The sequence below is a fragment of the Centroberyx gerrardi genome, chromosome 19, assembly GCF_048128805.1.
Source record: "Centroberyx gerrardi isolate f3 chromosome 19, fCenGer3.hap1.cur.20231027, whole genome shotgun sequence".
In the NCBI taxonomy this organism is placed as follows: domain Eukaryota; kingdom Metazoa; phylum Chordata; class Actinopteri; order Beryciformes; family Berycidae; genus Centroberyx; species Centroberyx gerrardi.
The window spans coordinates 7,544,514-7,559,711 of NC_136015.1; the positions used below are offsets into that span (position 1 = coordinate 7,544,514).

The window sequence follows — 15,198 nt, forward strand, 5'->3', positions numbered from 1 at the left end:
GAATATTCTCTACTGAACAGTGAAAATATGATTGTTGTGAACAGCTGGATTTATTGCCTCAGTCTCTGCAAAGTAAAGAACGGGAATCTTTCGTGCTTTAATGCTTTCGATGCTGTTGGTGTCCAATCAGTGATACAAAGACACTGAGTAATATTGATAGACACACAGAATTTTACAACTATTGCACAACATCCTAGTGGACACAATGGCTTTGCAACAAATTACCCTTTAATCTACAGGTTGATGCATCTATTCCACCTCCTGTCTCAGAGCGCTTCATATTCGCTCCACAGGCCAATGCTGATCTTTGCTGTCAAAACTTCTTGAATAGATAATACATCCTGTAGAAACATTGGCCTGGAGTGTTTCCTAGTTTTGACCACACAGAGCAATATTGGCAGAAATTTTCATAAGCAATAAGAGAGCACTTACACATTTCATAATGAATCACTGCTGATTTATTTATCTGCATAATCTCACACATATCACAAACAACAGCACATTGGATTTTAGGAGTTTGAATCAAAACAAATCATGTACACCACAGTCTGATTTTATAGTTCATTAATTCCTGAGGTGAGCAACATGTCAACTTTTGCATCTTACCCTATGCTTCATTCCAAATGTTGCCACATACATAAATCCAAATAAATCCACAGTAGGCTACAAGTAGAAGATACAATAATATGAAATAATAAAGTACATTATATCGACAGGTCTGATTACATGAGTGCAAAATCCTATTTCAATATAAAGACATATAGGATATACAGCAAGAACTTGTGTGATCCATTGAATATGAATGATGATTCAGTTAAAGACTGAGTCAGCACTACATCACATTTTTAAGCTATGAACATGGTTATATGGCTTCTATACAGTGAACTGCTTAATCCACCTTTGGCAGTGTCACATGCTTTGCGATCAGAAGGTTGTTACTTCCCTCCAAGTAGCGATGGATGAGCCGTTATCACAGACACACTGCTGCATTCGCTTTGAATTCGTTTGAATATTTCACTCAATATAAGTGTGCTATAGCACAATGAAGTTTTTGATAATATGAAGTTTAAGGGGAAAATCAGAGTTGACTTCTATTGACCGCTGTCGGTGACCAAAAGTAAAAAACAATTAAAAAAAAATAAAAAACATTAAAAAGTGGCTTTTAAAAGACAAAAATTTTAGCACCTGGCCAAGTAATTGTTGGGTCACTGGTAGTGTCAACAACCCTATAAACCCCCTGTAGATATATTTTGGCCATTTGTTGTATGGGACAGTAAAAATCTATGCATCCCTTTTGCTAAAACGACTATTGTGGGACATAGAAATTCTTATCCCAATTAAATTGAACCTCATGTAGCATTTGTTTCAGATATCTCTGAACATCTGCTACAGCCGTCCTCCTGTTTTCCTCGGTGTAGTTCTCGGATGTTGGCTGTACGTTCATTTTGACTTCTTCCTCTTTTTTGAACAGGTTGCTCAGACTCTCAGCTTCAGCACAGTTGCCATAGGCCCACTTACTTATGTCTGTTGTTTCCAAACCAAACAACTCCTTACACGATTTGCAGGGAGGAAGTTCAATCCCATCGCTGATGCGAAACGCCTGGCACGTGACATGCCCTTCTAGCTGTAGGGTTCCATCAAAGCTGGACGTCCTGTTAGATGGAGGTGGATAGTAGGTCATCACTGCATCGGCTACACAACTGTCCCAGGTTTCCAGACAGGAGGCAGCGACCATGATTCGCCCAGGATTAGCACCTTTGCTGGACATGGAGACTCCATAGTACCTGACTGAATTTGGGATCTGAGAGACACAGATGGTGGAAGAGACCAGAGGCTTCTCATTACCCAAACTCAGCTGCCTGATGAACTCTTGTAGCTTCTGTTTTATTTGGTTTTCATTCTCTTTGTCTTCTGCCTGTGTGACAATCTGAAAGGAACCATAGACATATCAAGCTGTCATCCCTATATATTGGCAGTGATTTACTGAGTCATACGCTTTGTGTTTGTGAAATGCAATTCGGGAGATTAATCATAAACTGTTACATTTAAGGATATTGAGGCAAGGCAGCATTTGTAAATGAGTTTACAATTAAGAATTGTGTTGCCTTCCACAAACTATAACCTCACCATGTCCAGCACACAGGAAAATGGACTCCGCTGGGGTAGTTGAGAGGAATAAAATTCAAATGGCCGTGGGAACTTCTCCCTCAATTTTCCCAACATCTTTGTATCATTCACAATTATTTCTGGGGGATATGAGGGCTTGCAGATTATTCCCAAGAAGAAGATGCTGTGAAGTATCTGTTGTGAAAGGAGAGATATTGTTCTGAGCTCTGTGTAATTGAAAAGCAATACAACATGAAAGCAAGTTAACATTTCGTCCCCCACGAATGATAGAAACCACGCATCATCCCTCCTACTTTTGTCAAAATCAGACCAGTGGTGTTTGAGATATCACATCTGACTGTATAACTGACCTTTAATTACAGCGCCCCCATTAGGCCAATTAGGACAAGTTGAAAGTATTAGGTGCCAAAAACATCGTTTAGTTCATATAAAACACTAAAGTTTATATAAGACAACAACCCATTCAGGACACACCTCATCCACTAACACTTTGGTTAGTTCTGCCGTCTGTACATTTAGTTTCAGCATTTCCTGGATAATCATGAAGGCACTTTTTCTGAAAATGTCTTCAGACTTCAGAAACTTCTGTCTCCTAAAACAATAATGACAAAATGTATTCAGGCATTAAGAAGCACAACACAGCAGTAACCGAGCTACGATCAGAAAAATCTTCCCGACTCACCTCTGACTCTCGGATGCAGCAGCCTTTTGCCATAATCGGTGAAAAGATGACATGACAACGAGTAAACATTTCACTTAACATAACACAGTAATGAATCAGCCGAGGACGAAAATAGCGTAAATTATTTGCAAAGAACGATACAGAAAAGCAGCTACTTACCATTGCGAGTCGATAACTAAATCGAAAGTACTTTAGATTGGCGGAACTAGACTTAACGTCACGTGACGGTACATACACTGTGTACATTTCAGATATGAACACTAACACGGCGTCCATTTCCTTGAACCAGACACATCCACACACGGGTAGGAGGAACATTTCGGGGCTGGAGGAGGATCATGGTTTTCGTCTCCAGACTCTACCGAGGGCTGATCCATTTCACTCTGTAATTCCATCTGGACAACATGAATTCAGTTCTTATATCTCACCTCGGGGCCTTGTGTGGCATTACCTTCCCAGTGGACCCTGATCACCTAGGAACAATAACTGTTGCAACCCTGTGATACAATTAAGAACGATACTATACAAAGTCCCTATGGGAATATTATAGTGATAGCCTACCATAAGAGATAGAAAATACCATAAAGGTCACTAGAAGCTAGCTTACTATAAAGTCACTATTGAGTAGCACAGACATACTCTAGAAGAACCTATATGAATATCATAGGAATATTATAGTGATACCATAGGAGATGAAATATAAAGTGCAATAAGGTCACTAAAACTTACCATTGAGTAGCAGTGTAAACAAACTTCCTAAAGTTCCTATAGTAATATTATAGCCTAATAATATTATGGTGACACCATATAAGATATAAAATATAAAGAATAAAGTACTAAGGCCACTATAAAGTCACTATTAAGTACAGACATATTGTAGAATATTGGGAATATTGTAGTTTAATTAGTGCAACTGGCAAATAACAGAGAGCATGGAAACAAAGGTCAGATGCATACCTGCCAAGAAGAATATATACAGTATGTGTCTCTGAAATTAAAAGCTATATACACACCATGAAAATATCCATAATGGTTGAGAAAATAACATGGACACAAACGTTGATACAATATATTACTTTACTGATTACAGATTGAGTATACTCCTGTATAAGCGAGAGTGCTTCTTAATTGAGTGTATTTCTACAACAGGTGGTATAGTGATTATAGAGGCCTTCTGCTCACAGAAGGTCACAGGTTTGATCCCCACGACAGCCAAAGTGTCTCTGAACAGCCATGTGTCCTGTCAAAACTGTCCTGGAGAAGAAACACAGAAACCCTCCCCGCTCACCCACTCTGTGAAATGTAAAATATAAATCAAATCCTTTGCATCATGCCGAAAACTTATGTGACCATATGATCACTGAGCTAATAACTCCTCTTCCTCAGATAGATAAAAGAAAATAAAGAAGATACTGTCCATCCTGTACGCCAATCTGATGGACATTTGCTCTGATGATGATATAATGTGAATTAAAATACAGTGAAGGCTAGTGACAAGAAACACTTGAGCCACCTTATGTCCTGCAATTTTTCCTCGTTAATATGCAACTTTATTCAGCAAAGTGCTCCAAAATCTAAACAGATCACCTACTCTATAGAGAGGGAACCTGTGGTATAAGTATGACATTTCCATCATGTATTGTTTATTGTGTTCACAGTAATGTGTTTAGAAAAAGACAGACATGCAGACACCATCATGACATATGTATCATGGTGGCGGGACATAAAAATACATTTTGCTATAACCTCAAACCAAAATCATTCAACACTCACAAAGAGGCGCCACACTTGTGTAATGATTATTGTAAACACATGCTAATTTGAGAGAAGAATTGATGTGATAATGTCAGTCCACACCGAGATGAAAATTAACAATTTCCTTAAATCTGTGATCAGAAAGACTAATTCCAGTTATTATCCCCGCGACAGCAGGGGCTCTATGGATCGCACGGTCGGTCGGTCGCTCTGTTCACCACTTTATGGGTCACGTGGGTGAAAGTGCGCCACAGGAAGTTAGACTGCTGACTCTCAATCAGGAGACCAGAGTTCGATTCCCGGCAGGAACGAACATTCAGTGTCGCGGGGCTGTTCTTCAACCTGGGCCTCATTTTCCTAGTTTCTGCCATCATGCTGATTGATTTTGATCAAAATTTTGTCAGTTACTTCACTGTAGAGCTCTACATACCTGTCAGCTTGCAGAGAGTGTAGCTCTCCAATACGATCCAACGGGGTACATGCCCTTTCAACAATAGCACTCACGCTGCAGTTACATGTCTTTAAAAAGCTGTGATTGAGCAATAAGCATGACATTGCAGTCAATAGTCCATGTGTTCACCAACAGTAGCATTTCAATAGCACTTTTGATTTCAGCATTACTTTAAGATATGAAACCAAGATTTTTGACACGTGTGCTCATCTTTGGCAAGGAACAGCATCTGTAAGAAAACAGGTATTTATTAAGAAATGTATCAAATGTCCAGGTATATCATAAACAACCCTCGGCATATCTGCTATCTCTAAACAATTATGCTACTAAACAGTACATATTATCCACTTTTGTGCCAAGAATACTTTTGTCAGGACAGGAGATAATGAAGATGAAGATAATGAAGTTATTTTTTTCTCAGGTTCACGCCGTCTTGCTCTTATGCAGTTACTGCCCTTAAGCTTTGTAGGGCTGGGTTCAGACGTCACTTGAATAAATCTTCCTGGGAGCATTAGAACCTTATGACCTTAGTCTTCACCCTGCACCTGATATAAAGTTATAATTAGGATGAGCATATACTATCTACTATAGAGCCAGATACCCACCTGCTGTCCTTTGGTGTGCATGCTAGATGGCATCCAAACAGTTCATGAATGTGGACTTCTCTGCCGTCACCAGATCTAGGTGCTCTTGGTCCAACTTCTTCCCCACAGCACCCTTCCTCACTTCCGCCCAATCGTCCTCAGACTACACACAACAGACCAAGTCAAGAAGTCCTTGTCAGTACCCACAGGTTATCAATCATTGGTATCCGGTATAAAACGGCCTCTCTAGTTCCCTGTAAACGATTACAACCAACTGTAATGTGCTCTCACCATATCTTTGAAGGACTCCCCTCTCCAAAAACTCTTGAACCCTGGATACTCAAAGCCCAGTTCAATGAACTCCTTCAGGCTTGAAGCCACCACATGCAGCTCCTCTCCATCATAGGCATACAAATGTTTGTCCACACAGGTCATCAAAACAAGCTGGCCACACTGGCATGGGGAGTTCTCCACTGCACCTACGACCACCATGTTTACTGTATTAGGAAGGTAGAAGTTTCCCCACTCCTCCACTTGGGCATCATTCCCTTTGTAGATGGTGTCGGCCAGCTGTCCTATCGTCCACTTGGAGTCAGATGGCTTCTTTAAGGAAACCTTCTCGTTTTGATGTTTGGACACAGCAGCTGAAACTTGTCTCAGGTAATTTTCACCTGCAGCATATTCACAGATGTTACGTGAGGAGAGTGTGAAGGGAAAGACTTGGATTATCATAACAAACAATTGGAAGAAAATGTGTGTAGTCTACCTTTTGCTTCGTAGCACTTCTGGAAAACAGGCGGAACCCTGAGAGATAGAAAAGATGAAGACCTTGTTGGAGATTACAAAGAGCGCTACTAATTCTATAATAAATACTATAGGCTATAAGACACTATACAAGTATCACAGCAGTACCAGTAGTAGGAATAATATAGTGATACCAGAGGAGATTAAAAAATATAATGCACAGTAAGGTCACTATAAGTGGATGATTGAGTACCAGAGAAACAGTGTAAGTAGATATAGAAATATTAAAAGAATATTAAAGTGATTTTTTGTAAGCGTAGTGTTTTGGCTTCCTTCTAAATTTCAATTAGCCACAAATAGATGTCTACAGACATTTCCAACGCATATCGTTACCATTTGTACTCAGTTTGATGCAGCGGTGGCACCACAGCTCTAAAAGTGGTTGGGCCAAATTTGTTCAACCTTTATAAGCTATCGAGGTCTCAGGTCACAAACACAAAGGCAGGAGTGGATCTAAGAATTTCAGGCACTTGCCCAGTTGGCTGAGATTAAATCTAATTACACACCTTCTATACTAGCCCCTTAACGATTAGAGGATTGGCACTAAAATCATTTCTGTTTTCAGCAGATAGCTCTGTCAGGTGTGTATGGAAATGCTTTAGCATATAGTATGTTAAGTAACGGTAGTGGATTAGCATTATCCATAGTATGAAGATAGATCTTTAAATAATCCAAAATTGGTATTGGATTTTAATCTATGGCCTGTAGATTCATAACTTCTGAAAACAAAATCTCAATCCTCATCATTAGTGATGTCTGTCACAAACAGTGCAAAAACTTTAGCCGTCTGGGTAACTTTCCTCACTTTCTGTTTCAGTTATGCTCAAAGTCTCACAGGAAGAGAGATATTGGGTGGCACAGTGGCTCGGTGGTTAGCACTGTCGCCTCACAGCAAAAAGGTTCTGGGGTCAAATCTCGGCCCTGGTCCTTTCTGTGTGGAGTTTGCATGTTCTCCCTGTGTTAGCATTCGCACCAGACAGCTCTATCTACCAGACACACAGAGATGATTTTGGTGCTAATCCTCTCGTCACATATTGGTTAAGATGACCAATGGGCCAAACTCCCAAAAAGTCGGTATTGTGCTTTAAGGATAATTTTGTGCTAGCCCATACTGAAAGCTGACATACTTGAAATTTCCATCTCTTGAGAGAACATTTTACTTTCCATCTTAATGTTTACTATGGTGCCACATCTGACAAACCAATTTCAATGAAAATAGAACCTGATCATCTGCTAAAATATGTTGAGCAATTCTATCTGCATCCTTTCACTACCCTTTACATGGCTGTGGTATGAACAACATTTAATAAAGTTTGGGAAAGTGCCTTACTATTCAGAAATCCATCTCAATCCATCACTGATCTAACTGGGTTGCCTTTATTACTCACAAACCCCAAGCAAAAATCAACCTCATAGTAAAAAAAATGGCTTCTTCTCTTTTGAGACACTAATATATTCTGCTTAGATATACAGAACATAGTAGGGAAAATAATAAAACATCTGCCTTAGAAAATGAATCAGGACAGAAACAGCTATGGTAAGACTGGCAGCACAGAAATCACTCAGTGCAAGACACAAAGTTTGTTCCATTGGGACACTGGAAGAAACACACCTTCCAAATACCAGATATGTGACTACCATCTTCTTCAACAACATAGTAATTATGTTCGCAACTGATTTTCCCTTTGTAGTCCTTGCCCTTTTCCTCTTTCATTCCTTGTAATGAAACTTCCAGTGAGCCTTTCTGAACCCCACAAGCCTTGTTCTCACCTTGCAAAGTTTAACAGCGCCACCTCCACTGCTGCTGCTGCTGCTGCTGCTGCTGCTGCTGCTTCTTCTTCTGCGTCCCCAGTCGTGCCACATATTGACAAAATACTTTTATTAGTGTGTAACAACAACAACAACAACAACAACAACAACAACAACAACAAATTCAACTTAAAAACTATCATATCCTCTTAACTCTTGGTCAGGTGTCATTAAATGACGTAGCACGGAGGGCCGAGAGTCTGCAGGTTTTCATTCCAACCAAAGACTACAGCAGGTGATTTCACTCATTAGTGGTGTCTGATGCAGGATGGTGTATCCCACCACCACTGTCTGAAGGTGTGTTATATGAAATGAGCTGCTGTAGTCTTTAGCTGGAACAAAAACATGACCATGTGTGAGCCACAATCAGGGAGGAACAAAAAGCTGCGTGTATTTATTCTTATAAGCTATTAAAAACTCAGGTAACCAGCGGGTAGCCTACCGTTTTATCTTAATAAAATTAACAGAAAACTGGATATGTCCGCCAGACTTCTGGATTTCCGTGGCCTGCATTTCTCATTCTTAAACGTGATCTAATAATAATAATAATAATATTATAATGACGATGATAATAACAATAATAATAATGATAATAACAATAATAATAACAATAATGATTTTTTTTTAAGTATGAAAAGTAGGCTATTAATGTGCTTACGTAGACTCTGTGACAGGCTCATTTTCCATAATCACCTATAAGACATTATTAATGGAAAGACAAAAACAGTATGTTAAAGGGACACAGATTATACAGCTAATAGGCCTAAATGCGTTGAGAAAGTATCGATTCTCCAACACGGAAGTTCGTGAAACTCGAAAGTACGAAAAAACTAACCTGATCGTAAATCAAACCAAATGTATTAAAGTATTTACCAGTTAGACGTGTATACATTTTGCTGTCTTTATGAGGACATATGCGACGAAAACATACTGTATCCTCTATTTATGTCCCTACGCTCTTCCGTATAACCAACAGCTCGCAAATGCTGCCTTCAGGTCCGAATTTATCTTCTCCACGTTTAAACGCGCATTCATGTAGCTGAATGCTCACATTCAACCGAGCAGCACTGGATGAGCATAGTACAGCTGTTCAGGTGGAACTTTTTCCCAATGATATCTAAATCACAGTCTCCTAAACAAAAACTCGGGTAACTCGGGTATTATTGAAAATCCGGACTTTCGCAGTCGTATTTACCACGTTGTTGGGTTATTTTACGGTCTGTTGGTAGTTCCTGGTCAGACCTCTGTAAATACGATATTTCAGACTGCTTCTGAAGGCAACAAAGAGGTGACGCAGTTAACACGCTCCTCCTTCTGCCCGGTCACACCATCTGTTGCGTATTATTTTTTATGTGATTTTTTTTTTTTTTGGCATCAACATTAAGGGTTTGAAAACTTCCAAAGCTCGGAGAATTGTAATTCTATCTGGTTTCATACTTCAGAAACAACTGTAATAAAAACAAAAAACAGACGGCGCATGTGCAGTGAGTGAGCGGAAGCCGTATGTGCGTCAGCCGGAAGTGGTAACGTCCTTTCTGCTCGCGGACTGCCATCATGGTGAGTTCGCCATGAAGCTTTAGCATTTCAAAGATGAATTTATGTCCATATTTCGCATTATTGTGCCGCCACAAGACATATATGTATTACTAACGCAGTGCTACAGTCATTTAATATGCGTTAGGGGCTATGTATGTGTATCTGAAGCTTTTAATCTGTATCGGTGAAATCTCGGATATCGCCAGTACTACTACAACGTGGTCCGTCAGGCAGTCAGGGCCGAAACCCCGATCCCTCTCCGTTAACCAAACTCAAGTTTTGTCTTGTAGGGTTACTTTACTTACAGCACTCACGACGTCGTCCCCGGCAAGCACCCTATCCTGCCAAACGCCTATAATGTTAGTTAGCAAGTAAGCTAACGACACGTTAGCTTGATAACAGTGCGCGTTTAATCAGAAAGACGCTAGCTAGCTAAAACCTTGCCCAGCCAACCTTAACTGCACCTATCTGGCTTTGTTGTACAGACCTTAAGGTGTAGACTTTTTCCAGGGCGTTAAACCCCTATTAAAGCTGTTAATTGTGAACACTAAAATTGTCTAGTTGTTAGACTGTCTCATATCCAGAAAGTCCCAGGTTCAGTCCCTGCAACAGCCAATGCTGTGTCCATTAACATTAAGTACTAAGGCACTCCTACCTACTCAGTAATTGAAAGTTATTCTCGAAAAGTGCACGAGCTAAATGCCTAAGTTGTATTTCTCTGGTGTCTTTCGCAGGTCTTCAAGCGTTTCGTCGAGATCGGCCGTGTCTCCTACATCTCTTTCGGACCCCATGCTGGCAAGCTGGTGGCCATCGTTGATGTCATTGACCAAAACAGGGTGAGTGGTGGTGAGGAAGACTGATTTATCAATGCACCGTGGCCCAGAATGAGACTTTTGAAATAGCCATGTATTCTGTGCTTTCCAGGCTCTTGTTGATGGTCCCTGCACGGGTGTGAAGAGGCAAGCCATGCCCTTCAAGTGCATGCAGCTCACCGACTATGTTATCAAAGTACCGCACAGGTGAGTGACTACAGGGGTTAAATCCTCAGTGTTGGGACAGACGAGTGTGGGGACATTTCACAAACTTAAGTCCAGGTATTAAATGAACACGCAAATGAGGGATAGAAGAGCATATTTATACTGTATTCCCTAAACACTTGAACCTTATCCAGTTGAACAGCTTTATAATGCAAATGGGTGAGTTAATGTGTCTTAAATATTAATGTTTTTATTGTAAATGGGGTTACTTGTCAGACTAGTTAATTCGCACTGAATTTGGAGTCTACAGGACATCCAACATCCACCTTTACCAGTTTCAAAACTGTTAAACTGGCGGTTTCAGTGTGGGAATGGTAGGGTTGGGTATCAATGTTATTTGTAAGTACTGAACCACTTAAACACTACTTACTTGTTAAGAGCTGCAAACTTAAGATAGTGCAAAGTTGCAACAAATGTGTACATCCATTGAGAAATCTGTAATTTTTTGCTCATTTAGCATACGGCTGTCAGCATTATTTAACTTGTGACTGGCAATGCAGCAATATGAGGTACATCATTTATGCAAGGTTATAGCCAGGATCAAGAAAACATACTGCCTAGTGTGTTCATTAGGGTTACACAATGCAGTGGAGTTGTAGATGTGGTTACTCTATGAACTGGACTCATCATTCAGTCTGACTTGTGTCAGACTGAAACACAACCAGCAGCTGCCACGATGAGCACTCTTGACTTTGTCAAGAGGCATGATGTTGACGTGCTGTTCACTTACTGCTCTTAGGGTGCTAATGTTGTTGGCTAACACCAAAACACTGATGTTAGAAAACACCTGTGTAGCCAAACATTTCTCCAGCATTTTTTGGCTTGGAAAGATCAAACCCAACTAACAGGATTACTAGTCTAATTCCAAGTTTCCCTGATTTTTCTACCAACTTTAGACTAGCCTCTCATGTGATTCCCTATCTTGACAACTTCTGCTTCCAAATTTTGACTTTCTCCTGTGTCTCCCCATGCATCATCTACTGTGTACCCTCTCAACAGCAGGCTTATTCATTAGATGGTATTGAAAGATATCTTTTCTGATTACCATATCTACTAAACTATACAAAGTGATTGTAATTGCTATGTAATTAACATTGTATCATGTATTTACTGGATCAAATAGATGGCTTTCTGAAAAAAGACCAGGTTAGAATGCTTTCATTCACACCAAATAAGAAAAGTATTGTGTAGAAGCAATCACCTTAATGACCTCGGTCTGTTAGGTGAGTCTTGTATAGCAGTGACTAGCTGACAGGGAGGCGCTGCTTGACAGCGAAAATTTTAAAAATGCATCCATTGTTCATTCAGTTAACAGCTGTTGACCTCAGTAAATGTGAGCATGGTTGGCTTGAGGCTTCAGTCGTTGTGACTGTTTGGAGAGATGAAGGCAGTTGACCATTGATACAAGGAAACAAATGCTCAGTTGCTGTACCACCATCATTACATTTCAACCCAGATTCTTATTTCATGTGGTCTGTAGGCGTGGTTATTTCACAAGTATGATTGTAACGTGAAGTGTTTATGCATGCCTCTAGTTTCAGTACTTAATGTTGTCTTTATTGGTCCACAGTGCCCGTCAGAAGTTTGTGAGGAGGGCCTGGGAGAAGGCCGAAGTCAATGAGAAGTGGGCACAAAGCAGCTGGGCCAAGAAGATCGAGGCCAGACAGAAGGTATGGGTTTTTTGTTTTATGCAGTTCCTATTTATTACCAAGACCGGTGCTGGTTAATAAGATCACTAATAATCCAGTACTGATACATGAAGATTTTCATTCTTAGAAAAGCCAGGTGAGTCCTTGCAGCAAAGAAACTTTCTGAAGGCCTGTCTCAAATGTAGATGGTGGAATTTCTCTCCCAAACCAGCAGATAATCATATATCAAATCATATATACGCACACATTTATGTCTAATTGACCCTGTTCTGTTTTTGTGATTGGAGACTATATCATTCCTTTGTAGGCAGTAGGTAAATATTTACATGTGAAATATTTTCTTGCACCCTTTTTGAATTTTTGGAATTAATACAAAATTGAATCCAAATTGCTCTGCACTGTAAATGTGTATTCAGTGGACATTAGTGGTCCCTGCACTTGTCAAGGCCAAGATAGTATTGTGGTGAAGTCCATGATGCGAGACCTGGGCTCCAATCTGCCCTGAGCCACTAATTTGGGCAGTACAGTAGATGGAGTACCATAGCGAGTAGGGAGACCATCTTTAAACTGGAGGACCTGTGCTCTGACCCCTCTGTGGATGGGGCAAGCAGAAAACGATTTCCCTATGGTGACCAAGTATGTATCCCACAGACATTATGTAACTGACTTATCCTGGTTTTCTTTGCAGAGGGCCAAAATGTCTGACTTTGACCGCTACAAGGTGATGAAGGCCAAGAGGATGGTAAGTTTAAGAGAAACACAAATGCACTGTTACCTTGTCTTAGTATTAGACACTGCCCTGTTGTTGCCCTTGACCACGGATTAGAGTATATCTAGCAAAAGTATGTTGCTCCAACAGCTACATAGCATGTGTTAACTATGCACTTATGGTTTCTGTTTCTGCAGAGGAACAAGATCATCAAGCATGAGGTGAAGAAGCTCCAGAAGGAGGCAGCGAAGAAGTGATCAATTCCCTCAAATAAACGTTCGAATTGTTTATCCTTGTCTACCTGTCCTGTTTTTTCCCATCTGATAGTACCTGACTAGCTTACTTAGAGATTTTTCACTGCCAATATCAATTTTGAATAATAAACTTTATGGACAGGCAAATGCAGACTTCTGATCTGTTACATTTGGTGAACAATATAGACTGAAAACTTAAATTTGGGTTCAAAAGCAGAAATGATTAAGAGATCATTTGTTTGCATTAGAAAAGGAAATCAGATTTACTGTTTGACATGATACACGTGGCTCTTTTCATGGATTTTACAGTTGGAAATTCTCCAGTACCAAAACAATGCATTAGCCTTTTACCAGCCTTATAGTGCATACCTGTGTATCCCTAGTATCAGTTGGTAGTGGGGTTAGATATTCCTTAGAGTGAAGTATTGACTTCTGACATCCTTGTAAATCAACTTGCATAGTAAATTAATGAGTTGTGATGGATGCCTACTGGGCTGAGTACGCCCTGTTTAGAGTAGGACTAATTATTGAAGTGCTTTTTATGTGAAGGGATTGTAGTTCTAAATGTCAACCTAATGTGATCTAATTTAATCTTTAGATTCCTACTGATTGAGGAAGTGACGTTTTGCCTCAAACATTCAAGTCAGATTTGTTAACTGTAGTAGGGGCTGAGGTCATATGAAAAAGATCCCACAAACTGGTCTATCCGCTGTTTGGCTGCTTCTGTGCCTTTTAAGCATGATATTGGCAGATTTGACTCTATATCCAGCTGTATGTACAGTGCCAGATGTCTTGAGACACTTCTGATGTCTTGGACTTGTCTCAGGTCTTGTGCCAGTTTTGACTGACTTGTTTTGGTCTCGCACACTATTGGATGTTGGCTCGACTTTTTCCTGCGTAGCTAAACTGGCTGATTTTTATTGACGTTTCGTTAATTTTCTCCTCAGCGCAATGTGAGATTTCACCTGTAGAACCTGTGTATGTAATGGTCTTAGTGCATTGAGTAGTCAAAATCCTCTGCATTAATTATCTGATGTTGAAGGGTACAGTAAAGTTCAGAGCTCCTGCAAATCAATCTACATGTCTGTTGAGCCTTAAATTCCATAAGCATTAACTTTACATTTGGAAAGACATGTACAGTGTTTATTCCCTATTTTGGTCTTGGTCTTGAATAGGACTCAATTTTGCTTTGGCCTCTGTCTTGACTTGGTCTCGATCTTCTGTGGACCTGGTCTTGGCATTGACTTGGACTGGACTAAGGTGGTCTTCACTACAACCCTGGTTGCACCTGAAGTTAGAGTGGGAGTCATACTCTTGAATAGGAGGAAATCTGGGATGAAGCAAAAGATGGGACACAGTCAGACTCAAGTGCCGGTCGTATTCTGTAGGAATGGCCTAGACTCATTTTTTCAAACATGCACTAGATGGCAGTCTCAGGCAATAGTGGAGCATGACCCTTTTGTCTCCAACTTGTGAGGTTTAGATGATTCTTGAAGGAGGCAGAAGACAAAGATTTTAGCCTTTTAGATGCTTCTGGTTTGGTTCGAACTCCCAGAACACAAAGCTATGGCCTGTATAGACTAAAAGATACTGGGGAGCGCCTGTACTGCTGGAAGGGAATTCATCAGGAGGCATATACTGTACTGTCTGCTTTGACTTGACAACTTGAAATAGGTGATCATCCAAACGCCTTTCCATTTCAGAGCCCCATGCCTCGTGCAGCCCTGTCCCGGTTGAAATAATCCAGCTCGCATTAGGGCACAGTGGATGAGTCTGGCACTGGCCAAACAGGTTCCACTTC

At 40.3% G+C, this 15,198-nt stretch overlaps 3 protein-coding genes across 10 annotated transcripts; 1 reads left to right on the forward strand and 2 right to left on the reverse strand.

Moving 5' to 3' along the window:
* Window positions 1-1,060: 1,060 nt before the first annotated feature.
* On the reverse strand, window positions 1,061-2,945 carry LOC144542892 (uncharacterized). The gene is made up of 4 exons (XM_078290417.1): window positions 2,810-2,945; window positions 2,602-2,719; window positions 2,128-2,301; window positions 1,061-1,927 (listed from the first exon to the last, which is right to left on the reverse strand). The coding sequence occupies exons 1-4, from the start codon at window positions 2,860-2,862 to the stop codon at window positions 1,307-1,309; spliced, it is 966 nt and encodes a 321-aa protein (XP_078146543.1). The 5' UTR covers window positions 2,863-2,945; the 3' UTR covers window positions 1,061-1,306.
* Window positions 2,946-3,868: 923 nt separating this feature from the next.
* On the reverse strand, window positions 3,869-9,425 carry LOC144542903 (uncharacterized). Of its 8 annotated transcripts, none has more exons than XM_078290492.1 (7): window positions 9,408-9,423; window positions 8,871-8,905; window positions 8,174-8,213; window positions 6,366-6,403; window positions 5,891-6,270; window positions 5,621-5,762; window positions 3,869-5,244 (listed from the first exon to the last, which is right to left on the reverse strand). In XM_078290492.1, exons 2-6 carry the CDS (start codon window positions 8,890-8,892, stop codon window positions 5,643-5,645), a joined length of 600 nt encoding a protein of 199 aa, XP_078146618.1. In that variant the 5' UTR covers window positions 8,893-8,905; window positions 9,408-9,423; the 3' UTR covers window positions 3,869-5,244; window positions 5,621-5,642. The 8 variants fall into 8 exon arrangements, with proteins under 8 accessions (XP_078146618.1, XP_078146619.1, XP_078146617.1 ...); XM_078290493.1 differs by lacking the exon at window positions 9,408-9,423 and adding an exon at window positions 9,086-9,187 and having other exon boundaries at window positions 8,174-8,210; XM_078290491.1 differs by lacking the exon at window positions 9,408-9,423 and adding an exon at window positions 9,086-9,187.
* Window positions 9,426-9,645: 220 nt separating this feature from the next.
* rpl14 (ribosomal protein L14) lies at window positions 9,646-13,431 on the forward strand. Its single transcript, XM_071914911.2, has 6 exons — window positions 9,646-9,769; window positions 10,483-10,584; window positions 10,673-10,767; window positions 12,356-12,455; window positions 13,123-13,176; window positions 13,341-13,431. The coding sequence occupies exons 1-6, from the start codon at window positions 9,767-9,769 to the stop codon at window positions 13,398-13,400; spliced, it is 414 nt and encodes a 137-aa protein (XP_071771012.1). The 5' UTR covers window positions 9,646-9,766; the 3' UTR covers window positions 13,401-13,431.
* Window positions 13,432-15,198: the final 1,767 nt, after the last annotated feature.

Bases quoted from the DNA above. Each gene is read 5' to 3' on its own strand.
- rpl14 (XM_071914911.2), top strand. The intron at 10,585-10,672 runs GTGAGTGGTGGT...TGTGCTTTCCAG, and splicing joins ATGTCATTGACCAAAACAGG to GCTCTTGTTGATGGTCCCTG. The intron at 13,177-13,340 runs GTAAGTTTAAGA...CTGTTTCTGCAG, and splicing joins TGATGAAGGCCAAGAGGATG to AGGAACAAGATCATCAAGCA.
- LOC144542892 (XM_078290417.1), bottom strand. From the start codon at position 2,862: ATGTCATCTTTTCACCGATTATGGCAAAAGGCTGCTGCATCCGAGAGT. The intron at 2,720-2,809 runs GTGAGTCGGGAA...TTATTGTTTTAG, and splicing joins GCTGCATCCGAGAGTCAGAG to GAGACAGAAGTTTCTGAAGT. The intron at 2,302-2,601 runs GTGTGTCCTGAA...CTTTCACAACAG, and splicing joins CCAAAGTGTTAGTGGATGAG to ATACTTCACAGCATCTTCTT.
- LOC144542903 (XM_078290488.1), bottom strand. From the start codon at position 8,892: ATGAGCCTGTCACAGAGTCTAC. The intron at 8,244-8,870 runs GTAAGCACATTA...CTGGGGACGCAG, and splicing joins GAGCCTGTCACAGAGTCTAC to AAGAAGAAGCAGCAGCAGCA. The intron at 6,271-6,365 runs GTAGACTACACA...AATATGCTGCAG, and splicing joins GAAGTGCTACGAAGCAAAAG to GTGAAAATTACCTGAGACAA.